The sequence below is a fragment of the Cynara cardunculus genome (assembly GCF_001531365.2).
Source record: "Cynara cardunculus var. scolymus isolate 2C chromosome LG 1, CcrdV1, whole genome shotgun sequence".
NCBI classification, from domain to species: domain Eukaryota; kingdom Viridiplantae; phylum Streptophyta; class Magnoliopsida; order Asterales; family Asteraceae; genus Cynara; species Cynara cardunculus.
In genome coordinates this window covers 6,410,937-6,433,272 of record NC_037528.1, presented here as the reverse complement: position 1 = coordinate 6,433,272, position 22,336 = coordinate 6,410,937, and the positions used below count along the sequence as shown (strand labels likewise).

Below are 22,336 nucleotides of genomic sequence, written 5' to 3'. Positions count from 1 at the left end.
TAGAGAGACAGACGTGTCAATTCTCTCCCATAGAAATCGCGCCCAACCAACATTGGAAAACTTTTTACCAATTTCAACCCTCCCCTCCACCACATTTCTTCTTCTTCTTCTTCTTCTTCCTCCTCTCTCATCTTCTTCCTCTTTCATCTTCTTCTATCGTGTGTGTGTATATATATATATATATTATATACATACATACAGACATACATACATACACTCTTTTGCCTTTGCCTTTGCTTTCCCTTGCTTTTCGTTTTTGGGTTGGGTTTTTCTGCCACAACTTCCTCTTCATCGATTCCTCAATTCGCTTTCTCTTTTTCTTTTTTGTTTTTGCTTGTATGGCGAAAGGATTTTCTAGGGTTCGGTTTTTATCATCGGATTGAAACAGGATACAAAGCTTCACAGACAGGTTTTGATTTCGTTTCTGAATTGTTTTCCTCCATTGCTGGTGATGGATCTCGATTCGATTTGTTAGGTATTCATGTTCAGTTGTATCCCTCATGATACAAACTACGATTTTGATCATATGTTTGATCAGGTAATATTGATTTTATCTGTTTTTCGTAAATTGGACGAGTGTTTTGTCTCAATCTAGGGTTAGGTTTCTATCCAATACAGTTTTGGTTTTGCTTAGAAAAATGGTGAATTTTGTGTTTGGGCGTGTTTGGTGGTAGATTCAGGTTGGGTTTTGGGGGGTGTAGGGTTACTGAGAAGATGACCGATTTTCAACAGCAACTGCCACAGAAGCCTGATGCCTGTTCCGATTTCGAGACTGGTGGTTCCGATTTCGAGAGAGGATTTCATGACTTAATGAGGGGGCAATTGGATGATTGTATGTCATTTGCATCCTGTAGCTCCCCGCGTACCACCGAGGATGACGACGATACTGACGGTGGTGATCAGCTTATGCGGCGGCGGAGGAGGTCCGATCTTGAGGGTGATGATCTCGCCGAGTCTTCTGCTGCTAGAAGACGTCACTCCCGGATTCTCAGCCGATGGGCCGCCAGGCAAGCACAGGAGATGATCACCACCATTGAGAGGAGGAATCGTGAGTCTGAATTAATGGCGCTTGCAGGTTTGCATACTGTTTCCATGTTAGATTCTTCATTCTTGAGGGAATCCCCATCTCCTTCCCCTCCCTCCAGGAGGCAGGGGAATGTCGAGAGGCCGAGCACCCGGGCATCGTCCATTCTGCAGATGTGGCGAGAATTGGAAGACGAGCATGTCTTGAATCGTGCCCGCGAAAGAGTGAGAGTGAGACTCCGACAGCAGAGGAGTGTAGACTCCAATACGAATATTTCGACCACCACCGAAGGCCGAGAAGATGTTACAGAGAGTGAGAACGACTATGGAACTTGGTCTCATGATCAAATGGAACCACGAAACGAGCGTCGAGACCATGACGGCTCTAGCCATGAGCAAACTCCTGATATCGGTGAGGTAGAGAGGGAGAGGGTGAGGCACATTGTTCAGGGATGGAGGGAAACTGGTGTCGCTGATCACTCACCCGGTGTTGCGCAGAGGAGTAATGGTCCACGAGCAGAGTGGCTTGGTGAAACCGAGCGTGAAAGAGTGAGGATCGTGAGGGAATGGGTACAAATGACTAGTCAGCAGAGAGGAAGTCGTGGCGGTCGAAGGGAAGATCAAAGTGAACAGAATCGTGAAAGGATTGGTGATGAAGGGCAGCCAGAGCATATTCAAAGGGACATGCTGAGGCTGCGTGGTAGACAAGCTCTACTTGACCTACTTATGAGGGTCGAGAGAGAACGGCAGAGGGAACTTGAGGGTTTGACAGAGTATCGTGCGGTTTCTGATTTTGCTCATCGCAACCGCATTCAGGTCGGTTCCTTATCACTCTCTCGTTTTGTTAGCCTTCACAATTGTCAAAACCCCGTATATTGGGGTCACACAGAAACCACCACTCTATTTTGTGAGTTATGGAGGTCAGGCGTGTTTACATCTTACCCTCCCAAAACCCCACCTCAGGTTGGGATATACCGAGCTTGTTTTGTAAATAGCATGTATCTATCCATGTTTGCATTTGATCATAGTAGGATAACGATTTGCTTACTAGTTTGTGATGGCATTAGAAGGTTTTAGAAGTATAGATGATTTCTGAAGCCTGTGTTTTTGTTTTATCAGTCATTACTGAGAGGCAGATTCTTACGAAATGAAAGGCCTGTAGAGGAGGAGAGGCCTTCTTCTGTTGCAGCAAGCGAGTTGGTCCAGTTGAGACAACGTCACACTGTCTCTGGTCTGAGGTATGCTTTATCTGAAGTTTTTTTTACTTGAATCTTCATACTTACTACAGTTTTTACGTAACTCATTAAGGGTAGAGGTTATGACTGCATACATTTCACCCTCACCCCACTTTCGGGGGTGGGATATATTGAGCTCATTTGGTTTGGTCTTGATAATTCCATGAATCTAAAGCTTTTCAAATAGAATGTTGATGGTTTTTGTTACTGTATAAGATTTTCTTTGTGATTGTGGTTTGATGGTGTGGCTCTCTTGATCAGGGAAGGGTTCCGGTCCAGATCAGAGAACATTGTTCATGGTCAAGTAAGCAGCCATTCTGATTACTATACTTTAACAATATCACTGCTTTTACGAGTGATTTGGCTCATGCAAATAATTCACAGGAGACCGAACATGAAAACCAAGAGCAGTCGCAACTGTGGGTTGAGGACATCGATGTTCACCAGGTCAGTGATCACACAGGAAGCTTGGAAAGTGTTGCAGCTGTTCAAAGTACAAATCAAGAAGCAGATATTGATGAAGGAGAGGAGTGGCAAGACCAGGTTGTTGAAGTCGAGAGAGGAGAGTGGCAGCAGGAAAGCTATAACGAGTTCAACGAATGGAGAGATGGGACTTCAGAAGATGTTGGTCGGAATTGGCAAGAAAATTCAGGTACCGACTGGCCCCAGGAAACTTCAGCAACCGGTGGAGAAGGTGCACATATGCATGGAACTAATGAGGTTTGGCATGAAGATGTCTCACGGGAAGCGGTTGAAAATTGGTCAGAGGGACCTTCCGATCCACCAAGAATGCTGCATTCTGTTCCCGTTAGGAGAGTGAATAGGTTTCACCCACCCGACGATGACAATGTGTACAGCATGGAACTCAGGGAACTTTTGAGCAGGTAGTAGACCTTTTGCTAATTATAATCTTTTCTTGTTTTTTTAACCGTGAATATCCGGCCAGCTTGCCTGTACATCAAATTATCACATGGGCCCTGAAGATAACAGTCAGGAAAATCCCCAGTGACTCTAAGGAGACTCGAACTGGTGACCTATTATGAGGAGTCCCAAAGGCCAACATTTATTTGCTAGTTGAGCTAGCTTTCACTCAGACTAATCCTTTGTTGTTCCTATTGCATTGACTGATTTTCTTGTTTACTGTAGGAGAAGTGTTTCTAATCTTCTTCGTAGTGGTTTCCGTGAGAGTTTGGACCAGTTGATTCAATCATATGTCAACAGACAAGGTCGTGCTCCCATTGATTGGGATCTTCACCGCAACTTGCCGACCCCTGCTTCACTGGAGGGTGACCAGGAGCAGCACAGGGATGAACAGACAGAGAATCAGCGGGATGCCATTGGTAGACCTTCACTGGTTCTACCATCTCCGCCAGTACCCCCACCACAACCAATGTGGCATCATTTGCCTTATTCTAGTTGGTCACGCCACAGCATGCATCGGTCTGAACTTGTAAGTTATTTCATCCCAGATTGGTTGTAAAACTATGTGGTTTTGTTAAGGTTAATGAATGGAGATTAATGGAGCAGGAGTGGGAGATGATTAATGATTTGAGGGCAGATATGGCGAGACTGCAACAAGGCATGACCCACATGCAGAGGATGCTCGAGGCCTGCATGGACATGCAACTAGAGCTGCAACGGTCTGTAAGACAGGAAGTTTCTGCAGCTTTGAATCGATCAGGGGGTGAACAAGGTATATATATGACAACACCTAGGCCGTAATTACAAGAGCATGGCACTTTTCTGAAAATTGACCGCTAATATCGTGGAGTTTGTTGCAGGTATTGCTGCAGAAACCTCAGAAGATGGATCAAAATGGGGTCAAGTTAGGAAAGGAACCTGTTGTGTTTGTTGTGATAGCCAGATTGATTCGTTGTTGTACAGGTATTCCATGTTATGCTCTATGAACACATTTAATATTACAAAGAAGCATGGAAATCTTGTGAAACAAAGCAACAAAACTGATACTATTAAATCCCAAATGACCTCTAATTATTGGTTCTGCAATGACAATGGCAAAAACCTAAAGAACTTGTACTGATCTTTTTATTGAAATCTAATTTGTGTGTACGTATGTTGTACAGGTGTGGGCACATGTGTACCTGTTCAAAATGTGCAAATGAGTTGGTTCGTGGAGGAGGGAAATGTCCGTTGTGCCGGGCACCAATTGTGGAGGTCATCCGAGCTTACTCCATACTGTAAACAGATTACGAACTGACTGACCGAGGAAGAACATTTACTCGAGTCTCAAGTTCTTCACATGTAGAGTGCGTCATATTTGCCTCACTGTTTTTCTGATTATATGCTGAATGATTACTACGCATTGTATAATCCGAATAACAATTGGCTCATTTCATTCCTTCATTGCTGCATAATAAAATTCTACAGAGTTTTCTTCGCATCATACATTTTTTATTTTGAATCAAAACTGTGATGGGATTGGTGGTTAAATGATAAAACTCAAGGTGAAAAAGAGTGCAAAGCAAATGAGTTTGCTAACCAATGCATTTGATTACTTGTAGTTTAATTACAAGTGGGCCTGCTAAAATCAGATATGCTTGATTTTAACCATTTTATTTAGCAAGTACCCAAAAAGAGGAAAAGGATTGAAGGTAATTTGAGAAATGAGGAGCCAAAGGTGCCACTCATCGACCAAATTATAAACTAGGCCTTTGCTTCCAAAAGGTTAAAAAATAGATGTGGAGAGAAAGGTGTGGTGAATCTTTTACTTGTTCTTGACCCGTTAGATATACAAACAAGATATATGTGTAAGTAATAGTCAAGATATGGATGCTCGTGTCTTCCTTGCAATCGACATGAACGCAATATAGAACAAAGATACAGTATCCAAGAAAAAGTGTCCTGATTTCTTCATTAAGATATGGCATGTACAAGTTACATGACTCGTATGTTTTTAACATGTCCTAGACTAGAAACTAAAAAAGAAAAGAAGAGGGCATGCATACATGATATACAATTACATATCCAAGAAAGACAGAACAATATCATCTACCTCCTCTTCTTTCATCTCTTTTAGTTTTGTGTTTAATTTACTATATCCTAAGAATTATGCTATTTCTTCAAGAATATAGTCCCATGTTCTTGGTTTTCCTCAAAAAAGATATGCCATCCATGGATATTAACATATAATGAATGAGAAAAGATCAATTAATTTACTTTTGGGTATGGTAAAAGGATCAATTTCCTTTTAAGTTACGAAAACCAGCTCCTTCCAGGCCTCACAGCCTTTAGCTTTGATACGAGCTCTTCTCTTTGAGCTTCAACTTCTGCATATTTGAGGCTCATGTGGAGGTAACGTTCTTGAAGTTCTTTCAACTCGGTCTCAACTGAGGATGCATCTTTATCATGTTCTTTGTTGATTGTTATGCCGGCAACTTCTACATCTTGTCCCTCAGACACGAAGCTGGAATTAAGGAAATGGTAGCAGCAAGTATATTAGTGAGAATGATCATCTACAAGGTTAGGCTTTTCCAGTTTCCTTTGTAATTTTAGACTGAGGTGGTGCATATTATAATGGGCAAAATGCAAGTTTGTTTTAGTTTGTTATTTAGTGTAACAAAAGAAAATATTTTTTTTCTCAATGTAACGAAGTTTCAGAAATTCTTATATTTTATGCATTTTAACCGGTAACATGTTGATCTAGTAACATTTGATAATATGCATGTTAAGTTTATCGTCCACTTCATCATAACTCTTTCATAAACCTTCTGTAAATGGGTATTTGTGTTATCCAAGTTACTTGATCAGCAGGTTACCGGTTAAAATGGTACAAAATAGAAATTTGAAACTTTGTTACATTTATTGAGAAAAAAATATTATTTGTTACACTAAATATGAACTAAATAAGACCTTGTTGCATTTTTCCCTATTAGAATCTGCACATGATTTCAATTAGATTCAGACAAGTTCTTCTGCGCATACCTCTTAATCTGGGCCTTATACATGTCATTTGCCTCCAAAGCCTCAGCAAGTTCATTCTCAAGTGACCGGATTCTTGATGCTGCATCAATGATTGTCTCATCTTCCACATCCTGCCAAATTGAAAAAACAAAGTTAGTAGCCAACTTATAGCCATATTTTTAAATTTACCATATAGAAAAGATCTTATATGGACCTCTGAGAACTTCATGTAGTCGTGAAGACTACCATTTGATCCAAAAGAATTAGCACTATTATTAGTAGATCGCTCAATGTCATCTGGCTGTAAACCTTTTTTCTGCTCCAATTTCTCTTCAAGGACTTGAACGTTCTTCATGCATTCATCTTTTTCCTCTTGAAGATGATTTATCTTCCGCTGTAGATGACTATTTGATCGCTTCAGACGCCCTAGCTCATTTTTCAACTCAGCATCCTGTGCACATAATGCTTCTTTAGCAGTTAGATCACCCTGAAGCCGCATAATTTGTTCCTCCAAGGCAACTTTACTACGTTTTTGGTCCTCTAATTCGATCACTCTCTTCTGCATGCTAGATGTTTTCTGAAACAATGAAGTTTTCTCTTCCTTCAATTCTTCATAATCCGCAGTAATCATCTGTAATGAGGCTTCCAATCTTTCATTCTCATACTTCACATCATTGAGTGAATTCTTAAGAGCCACCACTTCGTCCTGCAATAGTGGAACTTTCTGCAATTGACCCTTAAGACTTGAGATTTCTTCTGTTAATTGTACTCCTTGGTATTCACAATGTTTGAGGTCATCATGGAGCTCACCAACTGTGATTCTTAGCTTTTCTTCATTAGATCTGCTATTCTCCAGCAACTCCATTAATTTGTCAAGGTTTGCCTCTAGAATTCCATGGTTCTGTTTGGAAGCAGCAAGCTCAACCATCACATCTTGAATTCTTGCTTCATATTCATCTTGGATGGTATCAAGCTTCTTCTCAGATGATCTGAATTTTTCTTTGACATCTTCAATAGCTATTTCCAGTTTATCCTTGTCTGCACGTAAGACATGCATTTCGAGTACTGCCTCTGAAGCCATTCTATCCCTTTCATCTTGAGTTGCATATATCTGTGTACTGAGATGTGCTACCTCTTGTTGAAGGTTATCGATTTCAACCATCTTTTCCGAGTACATTTGATTGAACAAGTTCTCACCCATAACAAACTTCTCTGTCTGCTCTTTATTTTGCAGATATAAATCTTCGAGTTCTGAAACAAACATTTTCTCTTTTGTGGCAACCCCATTGATCATCAAGGAGAACTTATCTTCTAAATCTTCCAAGTTCCTTGACAACTTGGAGAAATTATGTTGTGACTCCCTCAGTTCTGCTTCCATGTCTTTGCTGCGATTATACAAGTCGAGTCTTTGTTGCTTTAGCTCTCGATTTGACTTTTCAAGTGCACTGCACTCTTCGATCAAACTTTCTGCAGTATTCTGTAATTTGGGATTTGCTTTTTTCAGATATTCACACTCCTCTTGAGCTTCTAACCACCGTTTTTGCATGTACTCCAATTTCTGTCTCATATCAACCTTGCTCGTTTCTATTTCCTCTTCTAACCTTCTAATTTCAGCCTGCAAATTCTTGATGCTAGTCTCTGAATGCTGTATCTCCAAACGACTTGACTCTCTTGCATCAGTCAAATATCTCAGTTGAGGTTCTAATCCAGATATGCGCTCCGATAAGTGTATATTTTCTACTTCCAATTCAGCCAAGTGCAGCTCTAACTCCTTATTACAACTCTCAAGCTCAAGTAACTTCTTTTCAAGAATCTTGTTGGCTGCAAATTGGGAATCCTTTGTACCATTAAGCATCACCATGTCACTCTTCACCTTATCTAGACATTCGTAGATGAGTGTACTGTCGCTTTGCATAGCTTTCAGACTTCCCTTCAACTGACTTTTCAATATTTGCATATCAGACAATTGAGTCTTCAAGTCTCTCTGATTGTAACTCCGACACGGAATCTCCCTGCCCTTCAGCAAAAAACCTGATTTGAGCGCTTCTATCTCAGAGGTTTTTGCCAATAGTTCCTTTCCTAGATCCTCCACCCTGGATTTTAGTTCCATGTTGAACTTCTCAAGCATGTCATTATTGTTCTTCAAACTATCATCCATCTTATTTTCAACATTCCAAGGATCCTTTGTCATTGGTTTGGTCTCTTCACCATGTACATTATATTTAGCCACATGAAGGTTTCCCAATGATGTGTTGGACTGGACTACATTGTTCAAGACAACCTCAGCCTGCCCTTCTTGAGGGAATGAATCTGTACATGTCAAATACTTTCAACTGTCAAAAACTATATATACATCCAAATTTAAAGGTTAAGAGAATCACTTGGTTAATGTTATGCAACAGAAGGGCATGGTTCAAATAACTTATGGAACGATTGACAAGTAGTTATAAGATCAACTTAGTTGAGAAATATAATTGGAAGGTACTTACTTTCTTGTTTTCCTTCTTGCTGCGATTTCAATGATTGTTTCAATGCATCAACCTCCTTTTCCTGCTCTACTGCCTTTTCACGATATTTATCGAGTTCACCATCAAGATAATAAGCTCTATCCTTGAAACCTTGGATGTTTACCTCTAGTTCCACACACTTGCTTTCTAGATCATTACAACGAAGTTGCAGGTAGCCAGCATCTATTCCATCAAGCTCTCTCTTCTTTGCCTCCTCTTTGAGCTGCTGTGTCTGGCACTCGAGTTTGATCATCTTAGAATCTTCAATAATGGGGGACTCGGAACCAGGACGCCTTCCCAGTGAAGAACTAATAGAATTAGCACCCGTTGAAAGATCCTTACTTGATTCTTTAAGCTTATATAGGAGCTCGAGATTTTCATCAGTAAGCTCATTACAATCTCTTTCAAGCTCCTGAATCTTATCCTTCAAAGCTTTAATCTCGATGAGATCTGGGGTTTCTCTTGAATGTGACTCTCTCTCCACTGGAAATTGTGCAGCATGAGCTTCTGATAATTTTTCTTCCAGATTAAAGATTTCTTGGTCTTTCAAGGTTAGTTTCTTCGTCCACTCCAACTCATTATCCAAAAGAGTTTGAGCCTTGAGAACTTGTTCACGCTCTATTTCTTGAGTTTTCTCCTCCAGGGTTTTTTCCAGATGGAGAATAATACTCTCCAACGTCTTTTGTGACTCCAGAAATTTCTGTAGTTGGAGTTCTGGATCCCATTGGTCATTCCCTTCAACAAGGAAACCAGTTTTGGGGTTCTCAATAGAATTGTTTATATAATCTGAACCACAGGGCACAGCCCTGATCTTCTTATCGGATACTTGCACCCTTGTATCTGCTTCTTCACCGTCCTGCTCTAGTTTCAACATGGTGAGGCTCTCTATCTCCAATCTCTGTTTCTCTATCGTCTCTTCCAGTTCCTGGAGGATAGAAACTAGCTCAAGATTTGATTCCTGAGTTCTATTTAGCTGCAGAGACAAATTATCATTCAACTCTTTCTGAAATTTTATTTCCTCTTCCAATTCGGTCTGGATATCTTTTTTATCTTGCACCTGGAGTTTTAGATCGTCAGCATCCTTTTCTTTCACTGCCGATTCATCCAGGAGAACTTTCAAGTAATTTATTTCATGTTTCAGTCCATCACATTCTGTTCGTGATGCAAGAACCTCCATAGTTGCATTTTCCAACTTCTTTGTTTGGTCTCTGGACTCCTTCCTTAAGAAATCTAGATCAACCATCAACTTCCGTGTGTTTCTTTCCCACATTCTTGCTTCTGTCCTAAGTTCCTCCATTGTGCTTCCTTCGGCTTCCAGAGCAAATTCAGTGGAACCAGAAGTTCGTAATGGTGATGCAGGAATAGAATTTGAAACTTTTCCAGAATCTTGTCTTTGACTTAAAACATTCTTACCTGAACCTGAGCTGTAAAGAGAATGACTTGATCTAGGAGAATCATAGACATGATATGAGCTATCCTGTGCACTATTCGAAGAGCGTACAGAATCCTGCCTTCCAATTAGGTCATTTGCAACTTCACTTAGATTCCTATTAGGGGAACAACTCTCCCTGCCAAAAGAATCATCCATTGAATCAAAGCTACTACGTGATCCCCCTGCAGATAAGCTTCTATCCTGTGCAACAAATAAGGTGTTATTAGATACAGAAAGATGCATAAGTCTGAGCCTCTGAGGTTACTCCACAGTGAATTTCTATTTTAATGTGAAATGAGTAGCAGTTCAAATGATATCTGGCTCTTACATTGTTAGGTTGAAAATGTAAAACAAAGCTAACCATGCAATTGTTTATGTAACTTGTGACGGTATAACTGGATGATATTTGTCAGCTGAGCGGGAAATATTTATATAACATGGGGGGGGGGGAGAGTAGATAAAAGCTACAGCAGCTGATCTTTTGTAAATCATTGAATGACCCACAACAACAATACAACCTCATATAAAGTGTATTTTTAGACCAAGTAAGAAATGATAGAAGCATAGACAGGCGCTGATACCAAGTCTACTGCATATGTAAAGTCGAAATAAACACAAGTCGGGACTCATTTAAGAATTAAAAGTTGAAACTGGACGCCAATTATGTGACATAATTCAAATTGTATGTCAAAAATTATTCAGGTGAATTTGTAAGAGATACAAAGAACAAAAATGCATCAGATCAAACAGCCAAAGAAGACCAGTATCATAGTATGAGTCTTAAGGTAACCAACATTTCATTTTAGAGTTCAGTGAAAGAAAGTACCCTGCTACCGAGTCCACCTGCTTGAGATGTATACTGAAAGTTACTGCTTATGGAAGATCCTAAACTCTTGGTGATTCTACCATCAGATGCATCTGAAGTGTTATCAAGGTCATCAGAAGCATTGGCATCTTCGGTGAAAGAATCAGTGTCTGTCCATCTGTCATTTCCCGGAACATATAGCAAGTTAGAACCTATGCCAACGATTGAAAGAATAAATATTTAGCTTCAGCTGTTCAAGAAAAAACCTCAGATTTGCTCGAGGTGTTAGGCACTGAATTTCCACCTGCAAGGAGAAAGAACCCAAATTCTCTTATAAAAAAATGTTTACCTCAACTCTATAAGAAAGCTATTATTTTTGAAATACTGGACAAGTGAAGTCATTTCCCTCATAATCAGAAGAGTATTTTGAGGGAATCATCAGTGCATAAGCCTAGAGTGCCTTAATAAGAAATATAGTAAAAATCTGCACAAGAACTATTCCACATGTCAAAAACTACCATCCATAAAACTCGTGTGAAATTTAAATCATGATATTACACACTGATAATGGTAATGGGCATCCCAAGAAAAAACAATATTTTCAGTATATGACTGTATATCATGAGAGATATTGCCTATGATAGCTAATTGCTATTATCTGATATATCTTATGCGTGACTGTGCTACTAGGACTAATGAAAATGTGAATGGTCCTCAAAACCATAGCATACTCGTAGAGAAAGATCTCATCAAAGAAATTATACCAAGAACACATTCTAGGATGACGAGGGTACTAGAACAAATTGATCAAGCCAAGTCTAAACCTATTGATGCTGTTTATGGAAACTTTCGCTTGGTAGGAAAATAAGGAAGCGTTGTTATATCAGGCATAAGTTGCACAAAGAAGGAAATCATGATGGAGCTCTTGTTAGTTCTAGGACACAACCTGTGGAATATAAAAAGTTCCTGGACTGACTAATGAATGCCATTAAACTAGTTGCACAAGTCCAAAAGTTCAGTATTCATCGCGATTTATTGCTTATGGTTCAAAAAAGGTAGTATCTGTCTAACACAAGCTATTGACCCACAGAAGCAATGCTGGCTTCGAAAAAGGATATACTAGAAGCATATCCTTCTATAAGTGAAAGTATTTCGTGCAAGCCAATCAGTCGGTATGACCATACATCAAAGGACACAAAATAATGCACAAAAACACACCAACAACGATGATAATATGAATAATCACACTACTGAAGAATCCAAAAGAAAAATTATTGTTTTTCTAAAGGGGCTTGGAAGCATCTGATGATGACTAACCTGTAAGATTGTCCCATGGCTACAGTTTTTTAGTGGTTGCGCAATAGAAGTGGAATTTTCAGAACTGAAATGACCTGACAAATTTACTGTAACTTCTCCAAGGATGCTTGATCTACCTGATCCCTGCCAAAAGACATAACCATAGATTATTAGTGGAATAATCATAGACCATGACAAGCACATGGGAAAATACAAATAAATCAAACTGAAACTTTATTAAAAGCATGAGATGGATCGTACCATTGAAATAAAAAGCTTATATAGGCATTGCTCAAGCCCTTTTGAAGCATCATCATGGGGAACCCAAATGCGTTCTGACAAATTTTCAGTCCATCGACAAATTCCATTCTGTACCGCTGCTCTACCTGTTTTCGCGATCGTTTTTCCTGTTTCTACAGAGATGAGAGACAGCGAAAGCTTATCCCATCCTTTGGGGACCTGGAAGTGCAAAACACAGTGAGCAAATCCGCAACAATTGTGCTTAACAAGAAAAGGAATCTTTGTTGCAATGAAAAGTTAAAATAGATAGCTACTTGAAATATAACCTAGGCCAGCTGTCATTAGAAGCTGCCACAAGGTTACATAAACTATGAAACAGGTTCCAATAGTTACAATTATTTAGGAAACAATCTGCTAAAGACATGTGAAACAGAGTTATTCAAACAGTTCTTTAGAGAAGGATCCGGGGAACAGGGTCTGAATTGAATCCGTGACCTCCAACATATTAATGCCTAAGGGACGGGCACAAATATCACCAAGCTGAATACTTGATGGTAGGCGGAATATACTCTATCATCCTGTTCATGCACGTGTGAATCCATCTTCTGGCTTGTCATATTTTATTGCTCATCAGATTGGTCGAGATCAATGACTTCTACATCTATGATGATGAGGCACACAATGTTTGGCAGATCCCTTTCAGCCGATATTTACTGGTGCACGAATCTTCTCAATCCCGGGACTTGCTTCTACTGCTCTCTCAGGTCAAATCTAATCACGTCATTTCGACACCGAGAAACCAGGGAGAATTCTCAGTGGTGATGGCTTCAGAAATTTTGCAACGTCGGCCAAATATTTCACTTCCTTCCTGGGCTAGCTTTGTATGGCACAAGCATGTCCCCTCCAAGGTGCATGCTTCCATTGGTTGGCAATCGAGATGTTGTTCCTGTAAGAGACGTTTTGTTTCATACATCCTTGTAAACCATGACACCACCTGCCCTTCGTATGAAGAAAGCAAAGAAACAGGACAGCGTCTTCTTATGCATTGCAGGTGGGCAGATGCAATATGAAAGGCTTATTTCAAAAGTGGGGTCCCGAATGTGCAATATCAAGCATTAATCAATTCGCTGAAGATTTGCAACAAAGGGATATGGGAAGGGGCTCACAAGTTTGGATATTTGTTGACCCCTATACATTATGGATATATGATTTTGCTGGCTCGTGATGATTTTGGTGTTCAACAACGAAGACGTGTGGTTGTCTAAAAAATAAAGATCAGAGTGTATTAGACATTAGCCGCAAAGATGTTCTCCATCACTAACTTCCATCCATGGTCAAACCAACCTTCGACTACACCACCTCGCTGGATAGATTTCCTTTCAAGTCTTCGTTCATAGTAGTTATAAGGTCACTGTTTTGTTGGTTTAGATCCCTTCTCAAATGGCAAACTGCCATTTGAAGTGAGATCTTCGAAAATCACTGTATTTGTTGCTTCAACTATGTTGAACTTTTTAATGAACGTACTTTTCCTTTTGCCAAAGAAATATACATTATTACTTATCAGATTCTTAGAGGTAATAGTGAGCCTTATTCTGTAGGCTACAAGCCCATCTTGCATGATGCACATTTTTCATACAGGGATTTCCCTCAACAATAAACATCAATTGAAACACTAATCTCTTCATGGTATCAAAGACTAATGTCGTGAACTTAGATTTTCCCCGGACAAATCATGTGGCCTTAACGCAACAGTCCTAATTGAGCTATATAAGCCAAAGGATAATGCTAAATAATTAACGGAGAACACTCACAACTACCCAAGGGAGTTCCAGCGAGTAATTTGTAATGAGAACTCAAAAACGAACTTCATCAGATTCTCCTTGGATGATCTTTAGTTGGACCACTGACGGTTTAGAAATGAGCTATCCCCTCTCTATAGGAGACTCCACCTCCTCAACATAACACATATCCTTGTCTATCTTTTTTGCCTCAATAATCAAGCACTTGTTACTGTATATCATAGTTATGGTCATTTTATTTGAAACGCAAGAGAAAAAAAATAAGACCGCACTTATTATATTTTCTCGAAACAGAGGTAAGAGAACATCATTCCACATAAAAACTCACTCACAACTCGATACAAATTAGACATTCCATAGTTTTTTTAACACCTCATAAAACCGAATACAGCAGGTCCCTACATCTCGTCAGCAGTTGTACAATTTTGTTGTCTGTGTGACAGAGACAGAGACAGACAGACAGAAAGGAAATGGCTAGGTTACCTGAAGAGCCTGAAGGCCGGAGAATTTGAATTCGAGTCTTTCACCGGAAGTATAATCAATGGAGGCGGTTGAAGAGGATGAAGAATTACGGCGGTGCAACCTCTTCATCATCTGCTGCTTAATCGTCTCCTTCATTCTCCCCTCAATTCCTGTATCCTTCAAATTTCAGAGTTGAAACCCTTTTCTACCAACGATTTTGGTCCATAAATAAGAGAGATTGAAAGAGTCAGAGAGAGAGAGAGAGAGAGAGAGAGAGAGAGAGAGAGAGGAGTGGGGAGGTTATTAGCTGTACGAGTTGAATTTCAGTTGGAGCAGGGGTGCTACTCCAATCAGTTTCAACACCTTGGATGACTTTTTTATTATTTTTTATTATTTTTAAATTACATGTTGTAATTTTAATAATTAAAAGAGAAAATATTAAGTATGAACTAAGTTTAATAATTTAAAAACAAAATATAAAATAAGAAATTCCAGCTACAGAGAAAGAAAGGATTTTGTGTATTTGGTCACGTGGACTTTTTTCCAGAAGTGATATGGTCTGTGTTGCACATGGCATTGGCAAAACAAAGGACCTTATCTTTGAACCTTATATAATTTGTACTGTATTATAAATATTTCATAAAAAAATTTAAAAATTATTTTTTACATGTAAAATATTGTTTATTAATATATATTACTTAAACTCAAGATTACAAGTAAATTATGCGTAAGTACAACTTATTAAAACTCCATATTTAAATTCGTGTAACTAACTGCAGATAAACATAATCAAATACAAGATAAACATCTCATTTTAAATATAAAAATTCTAAAATATAATTACGATAATTATTGAGTTCTAACAGAATACTTAATCATTATCTTTATAAAATGTTATTGTATTAATCCAAAAATAAATTATTTTGTTATTAAATTTAAATTAAATTATAATAAAAAAATAAATTAAAGAAATTACATAAAAAATAGAACTTTTAAATAATTGATTTGATATTAACATTGATATATTTTTTTTCAAATTTTTATGATATCTTTAAATTTATATTTTATTCAAAAATAAAATCATTAATGTTTTTTTTTTTAGAGAGAGGGGGGTGACCCTTCCAGATCAAGAAAAAACACTTAAACGCTAAAAAACAAGACAAAATACTCCCTCGGGTGGGGGCGAACCACATCCACCAGAAATAAACAAGGCACCCAGAGAGAAAAAAGGAGGAAGAAAGTGAAGAAGAAAGAAGAGAGGAAGAGAAAGAGAGAAAGAAAAACAGAGAAAGAGGAAGAGACGAAGAGAGAGAAGAAGAGGGGGAGAAAGAATCATTAATGTTTTCTTAAAAACACATAAAATCGTATTATAACATCGACAGAAACACATAATAAAATAGAACATTAAAATCAAAATGTGTTTCGCTGCATTGCGCGAGCATTCTTCGAGTTCTATTAATATAATATTTTGTTTGTTTATAAATTTCAAATAAAAATGGAAAAATAGTATTTGATGAGTGTTTTTATTTTAACCAGGTGATAATTAAATTAAAATTTTAATTATATAAGATAATAGCATAATGCATATAACGTTTGAAAATTCAATTTTGAGCCGAAAATGGATTGAGGACCAAATTTAGAGGTACTGTTTACGAGCGTGGTCCGTGCTTTTGAACCTAATTTATTTAAAGATTTCAAGACAATTATTGAATTGCAAGTCTAGTTTAAAGTTGATTTTTAAAGGTAGGAAGGTGGTTGTGGACATTAAAGTGAAATAAAACCGGTTATGATTGTTCAATTCACACCTAAAAATCGGTCATTATGCATATCTAGAAAAACATTGTTCATAAAAAATGTTCAAACATGGGATCAATTTTAAGTAATTCCTAGGCTCTCAAAAATAACATTTTTTTAGCTATAAATTAACTTAGGGGTCGTTTACCAAACACTTACCCGGTAAGCGTTTACTAGTAAATTTAACACTGTCATTTACTTATCGGATAAGATTTTAGTCCACCAAAACGTTATCGTATGCAACAATTTATCCGGTAAGCGCTTACCGTGGTAAGAGTCGTTGCCTTCACTTACCGGGTAAGACTCTTGGTCCTTGTCTCGCTTTTACCTAGTAAGATTTTTGATCCTTACCATATTCATCCGGTAAGATAAAATGACTTGGTGTTCACTTACCCGAGTAAGCGTTTGGTAAACGGCTCCTTAGGCCTCATTTGGTTTACGGGATTTGATAGGATTTTAAGGAATTTGAAATAGAATTTCATTCATTTCGTGGTTGGGTTGAAACAATGTTTAGATTTGAAATCTTGGAATTTCATTGAGATCGTTAAAATCCCATAAACGTGGAATTTAGAAATCTCATGGATGGTTGGTGTTTCGTGGGATTTCGTAAGATTTGTTTGTAATATTTTTTAAAATATATTAAAAATACTTGTTTTGTAATAAACATTTAATAAAAATATAATTTAATTATTTTCATAAGCTTTTTATAATATGTTTTTATAAATTATTTATAAAAAATATAATTCAATTTTATCCAAAATTATACAAACCAAACATATCAAATATTTCAAATTTTTTCTATTCCAAATCTATCTACAAAATTTAAATCCTCTTAACATTCTATCAAACCGAAATGGTACGTAGATAACGACAAATCATGTTGACCAAATTCTGTTGGTCTACTTGGTTGACATAGTCAAATGGGTTCAATCCCATCTGGTCCCATGAATTACACCACCTAAATCCACCATTTTTAATAAATTATTAATATAAATACTAATTTCTAATTTAAATAATAAATGATAAGTTTGTAATCTATTATTATTTATATTTTGATGTTATAGCTACGTTTTACAAACTAAACATAAGGTTTAAAATGTTGTTTGTTTACTTTTTAATAGTTTTATTAAGAGACAATTTCTAAATCGTTAAGAGATGAATCTTGTTTGACAAAAAAAAAAAAATCTGCCTCTAAATGATATAAAAACCCCATGAATAATTTTGTATCTTAGGTCTTCCTTGACCATTCAACACCCTAATTTCATTCTGAATAATTATCAAACATTTATATTTCATTTTTCACAATATCATAAAAGTCTCTTAATCATTCAGCACCAAAACATTTAGCAACTACGAAACAACCCCTAAATTTTATTCAATTCAGTTTCTTGCCAACCAAATGACCGTTAATTCAGATTCAATTTTAATCTAATTTTTATAAATTTCAATCTTTTTATCGATTCTTTTCATTCCAAAAACATTATATAAATCAAACATTTTCTTAATGTTTTTTTACCTTCTTAACCTTGACCAATTACCGTAAATACATAATCATATCTTCACAATAAACGTCTTTTCATATGAAATCTAAATTTTTATAATTAGATCAAAAAATATTTATATTTTTGTGAAGTATCTTTCATAATCACCATACTATGTGCCCAAGGAAGAAAACCATGCACTAATTCCTTGAGTTTCATAATTTGCCAATTTTGGTCCCCTTGATTCTATATATTACACTTCTAGATATTGTATAGATATACGACTAATACACTTTAAAACATAATTATGTTACAATGTTCACCATATCTATACTATATTATAAAGCATTTGATAAAAACTTTTAAAAACCAATTTTTATACGTAAAGTACTGTTTATTAATGTATATTACTTAAAACTCAAAATTACAAGTAGATTGTGCGTAAGTACAACTTATTAAAGCTCCATATTTAAATTCGAGTAACTAACTGTAGATAAACATAATCAAATACTTGATAAATATCTCATTTTAAATAACAAAAATCTAAAATATAATTAGGATAATCATTGAATTCTAACAGAATACTTAATTATTATCTTTATAAAATGTTATATTATTAAACCAAATATAAATTATTTCGTTATTAAACTTAAATTAAATTATAATCAAAAAATAAATTAAAGAAATTACATAAAAAATAAGAACTTTTAAATAGTTGATTTGATATTAATATTGATATATTTTTTTTAAAATTTATATTTTATTCAAAAATAAAATCATTATTGTTTTCTTAAAAACACATAAAGTCGTATTATAACATCGACAAAAACAAACAATAAAATAGAACATTAAAATCGAAATGTGTCTCGCTGCATTGTGCAAGTATTCTTCTAGTGCTAATAAACTAATTAATTGGATTTTTAAGTTTTTAGTTAATGATTGTGCGTTTTATATAAAACATACAATAACTTAGGATAATCCACCGAGTAACATCTTATGAGTTAAATTCTTAAAAATTCTATTAAATTATGTAATCTACAAGTATATATATTGTCCTATTATATTTATAATATCCGTGTTTAATTTTTAGACAAACAATATTTTAATAAAATAATCGTTATTAATTAAAAAGGTAAATTACATTAGAATATAATGTAATTTTTTATTTTTTTTATTTTATTTTCAATAAAAACAAAAAATTATACTTTTTTAAATGAAAATTTATTGGTTACAAAATTATGACATTGTTCGTATACATTTATTTTATATTTCGATAGTTGCATTAAAACAGTAGTATATTTTTCTAATTGTATTAAAAATTAAAAATTATTTTTAATGATAAACTTTTTAAAAATATTTTTACCAAATTAAAAGATCGTACCAAAAGGAAGTTTAAAGGAATTAACTATAGTTTTAGTCCCTGTAGTTTGTTAAGAATTACAACTTTTGTTTTAATGCTCTTAAAATTACAATTTACGTAAATTTATGATTTATTATTATTTTTGTTATTGTGACTAACTTTATTAATGGTTTACTGTTAAATATAAGGGACTTAGAACAACAATGAGTTTTGAATCATGTAAATAACAATAACGTTTACTCAATTAGTTGTAAACTATAGGAACGAAAATGAAAATTTATTTAGGGATCACACCGTAAAACTTATAATTTAAAAAACATAAGGATAAAAATAGCAATTTCTAATACTATGGGGACTAAAAACGTAGTTTACTCTTTAAAAATAATGAAGACATTTTATAGAGCCCATGTGAAAGACACGTGTTCGTCTATTTGGTTTAGGCAAATAACTTACTAGTAAGCCCTTTAAATTTGTAAATTTAACAGTTTATTACCCTCTCTGTGTTTACATAACAAACAACATATAATATATTATAATGCATGAAAATTAACATCGAAGGTGGAGTTTGATTCGTATATTTTGAATGAATTTAATGAAATTCAAACGTTAAATTTATTTGACCAAATTTCATTCATTTATTTGGTTTATTTTTTTTAAGAGATAATTCTTTACATTTCAACGAACTCCACAAATATAGGATTTAATATTCCATGAAATAAGATGATATTTTAATTAAATGGAATGTTAAATCTTCATAACTTCAAAAATAGCTTTAACCTAAATATACTCTCATCAAACATAAGAGTCGACACCGTCCCTTTTCTCATTGTCGATCGGTTCCTGCAGCTTTCGTCTCTCGTCTTCTCTATTGCATCGATTGCTCGCAGGTTCGATTTCTCCATTGTTTATGCATCGATTTCTCGTCTTCTCCATTGCAACCCCATCCCTTAACCATTTGCTTGAATTCTACTCGGTTTTTACTTGAAAACAATAGATGGTTAAGGTTTCTGCTAGATTTCTGTCAACTCGAAAATAGCAGATGATTACAAATATGTTTTGCTATGAATTTGTTTTTCTACATGCCATCTGTTTACAAATATGTTACATGGTTTGTAATGGTACAGTTTGATCATTATTAATTATGATGGTACAATTTGACTCTTATTGATTTTAATGGTGCTATTTGATCTTTAATATGAGGTATGGTGGATAAAAACAATGGGCGGAGGTACCTAAATTGGACGAAAATCAAACATGGGGAACTTCTGGATGCATTAGTTTAATGGCTTCTGGAACAATTTTGATATCAGTTTAGTAACGTCATTTGGTGTGGGTTGTGTATTTTATATTGTTTTACACATTAAATGATTGTTTATTAAAATATTTTAAATAAAAATTATAATTTTCAAAAAGGGTATTTTGGTATTTTACCAACTTTTTATTCAAATTCTAAAGCTATATTATGTATGTAACACCCCGTTTTCAAAGAAGACAAAGTTTTCATTTTAGGGTTATTTAAGCACGACGCTAGAACATGTGTCATTTATGTACTATAAAAATAGCAAATAAATACCGTATTTCATATTTATATACATTGAACAATCTAGATACCGTAAATGTAAAAAAAAATCAAGTTATGATTACATAAATTTGTATGACTCAAAAAAGATATATTAATAGTCGGCTCGTATAGCGGGTTGGATATTCAGGTAAAAAAAAACAGTAACATGCCTATGTATAAATATCGTCAAGTAGGTCCCAGATACACTTTCAGATTAAGATTTAAGATAACACATATAAAGTTGTATCTGATAAAAAGTTATGATATATAATAAATCTATACACTACATATAGTTTACTTAATGCTTAAGAAAATGAAGATCTAATCGTGGCAAACGAAATAGGGAAAGAAGAAAGAGAAACCTTAACTATGAAGTATTTGTACCGACATAATTTTGCCCTTATATATGATATGATATTCAATAATCATCTGTTTTCGGAAGAAATCGAAGAATTTTTTGAGAATTCTACAACATCCGTTCATTCATTTTTCTCTGGCAGATGATTAGAACTTCATCTGGGTTCGAATCTAACTGAGAGGTCCACTAGAGTTCAGAAATTGTTGAAGAAACAACAAGATCTTTCTTTTCTTAGATGATCGGAAAATAAAGAAATGGTTAATCTATTCATGATACTAACGATAAAATACTTCCGTGAATGTAAAGTTTACGATGTTATAAAAAAGTGATGTCACACCATAAAAGAAATTAAAAAAATTAATTTCTTTAAAATATTTCATTTTATTGTCTGTTAATCAAATAGATGGTGAAAGCTACAACATTTCAGTTAAACTTTTCAAAGTCAATTATTTTTTTTTTTTACAAATTTCATTTCATACAAAAATAATCCGCGAACCAAACACCATATAAGGGGCTGTTTAACAAACACTTATCGAGTAAATGTTTATCGGATGTTACATGTCTTATCAGGCAAGCATGGTTATGATCGAGAATCTTACTCGAAAAAAAGACATAACAAGAATGGGAAATTTTACCTGATAAGTGAAAAAGGAGAATCTTTAGCCGGTTAGCGCTTGTCGAGTAAAATAGTCTTACCAACAATCCATTTTTGATGATCGAAAATGTTACTCAATAAAATAAGTGAGGGTTGGTGGCTCTTACCAATAAATATTCATATGATAAACATTTGATAAATAACTCCCGAACTTATATTTAAGTGGTAGGTTCTATTATTTTTAAATTTTAGTGTATTATATAGTACTAGAAAGGTATTCACACAAGGCAAGTAGATACATCTCGATTTTATATTTTGTGTGTGTTTGTTGATGTTAAGGTACGGTTTTATGTGGTTTTGAGATAACAATAATGTTTTATCTTTGAATAAAATATAAATTTGAATTTTTTTATCGATATCAGTATCAAATTAACTATTTAGAGTTCTTGGTTTTTTTCTGTCATTTA

At 35.4% G+C, this 22,336-nt stretch overlaps 3 protein-coding genes across 7 annotated transcripts; 1 reads left to right on the top strand and 2 right to left on the bottom strand.

Annotated features, from left to right (window-relative positions):
• Positions 1 to 199: 199 nt before the first annotated feature.
• Positions 200 to 4,659, top strand: LOC112508663. Of its 5 annotated transcripts, none has more exons than XM_025113374.1 (9): positions 200 to 538; positions 733 to 1,839; positions 2,143 to 2,261; positions 2,520 to 2,562; positions 2,643 to 3,142; positions 3,405 to 3,708; positions 3,786 to 3,951; positions 4,040 to 4,142; positions 4,343 to 4,659. In XM_025113374.1, exons 1-9 carry the CDS (start codon positions 482 to 484, stop codon positions 4,458 to 4,460), a joined length of 2,517 nt encoding a protein of 838 aa, XP_024969142.1. In that variant the 5' UTR covers positions 200 to 481; the 3' UTR covers positions 4,461 to 4,659. The 5 variants fall into 5 exon arrangements, with proteins under 5 accessions (XP_024969142.1, XP_024969136.1, XP_024969130.1 ...); XM_025113368.1 differs by having other exon boundaries at positions 702 to 1,839; XM_025113362.1 differs by having other exon boundaries at positions 681 to 1,839.
• A 443-nt stretch (positions 4,660 to 5,102) lies between these two features.
• Positions 5,103 to 6,795, bottom strand: LOC112508691 (myosin-3-like). The gene is made up of 3 exons (XM_025113393.1): positions 6,394 to 6,795; positions 6,201 to 6,310; positions 5,103 to 5,682 (listed from the first exon to the last, which is right to left on the bottom strand). The coding sequence occupies exons 1-3, from the start codon at positions 6,742 to 6,744 to the stop codon at positions 5,472 to 5,474; spliced, it is 672 nt and encodes a 223-aa protein (XP_024969161.1). The 5' UTR covers positions 6,745 to 6,795; the 3' UTR covers positions 5,103 to 5,471.
• On the bottom strand, positions 6,746 to 14,984 carry LOC112527458 (restin homolog). The gene is made up of 8 exons (XM_025138133.1): positions 14,742 to 14,984; positions 12,481 to 12,678; positions 12,241 to 12,363; positions 11,190 to 11,227; positions 10,945 to 11,101; positions 8,669 to 10,319; positions 6,845 to 8,489; positions 6,746 to 6,788 (listed from the first exon to the last, which is right to left on the bottom strand). Exons 1-8 carry the CDS (start codon positions 14,874 to 14,876, stop codon positions 6,746 to 6,748), a joined length of 3,990 nt encoding a protein of 1,329 aa, XP_024993901.1. The 5' UTR covers positions 14,877 to 14,984.
• Positions 14,985 to 22,336: the final 7,352 nt, after the last annotated feature.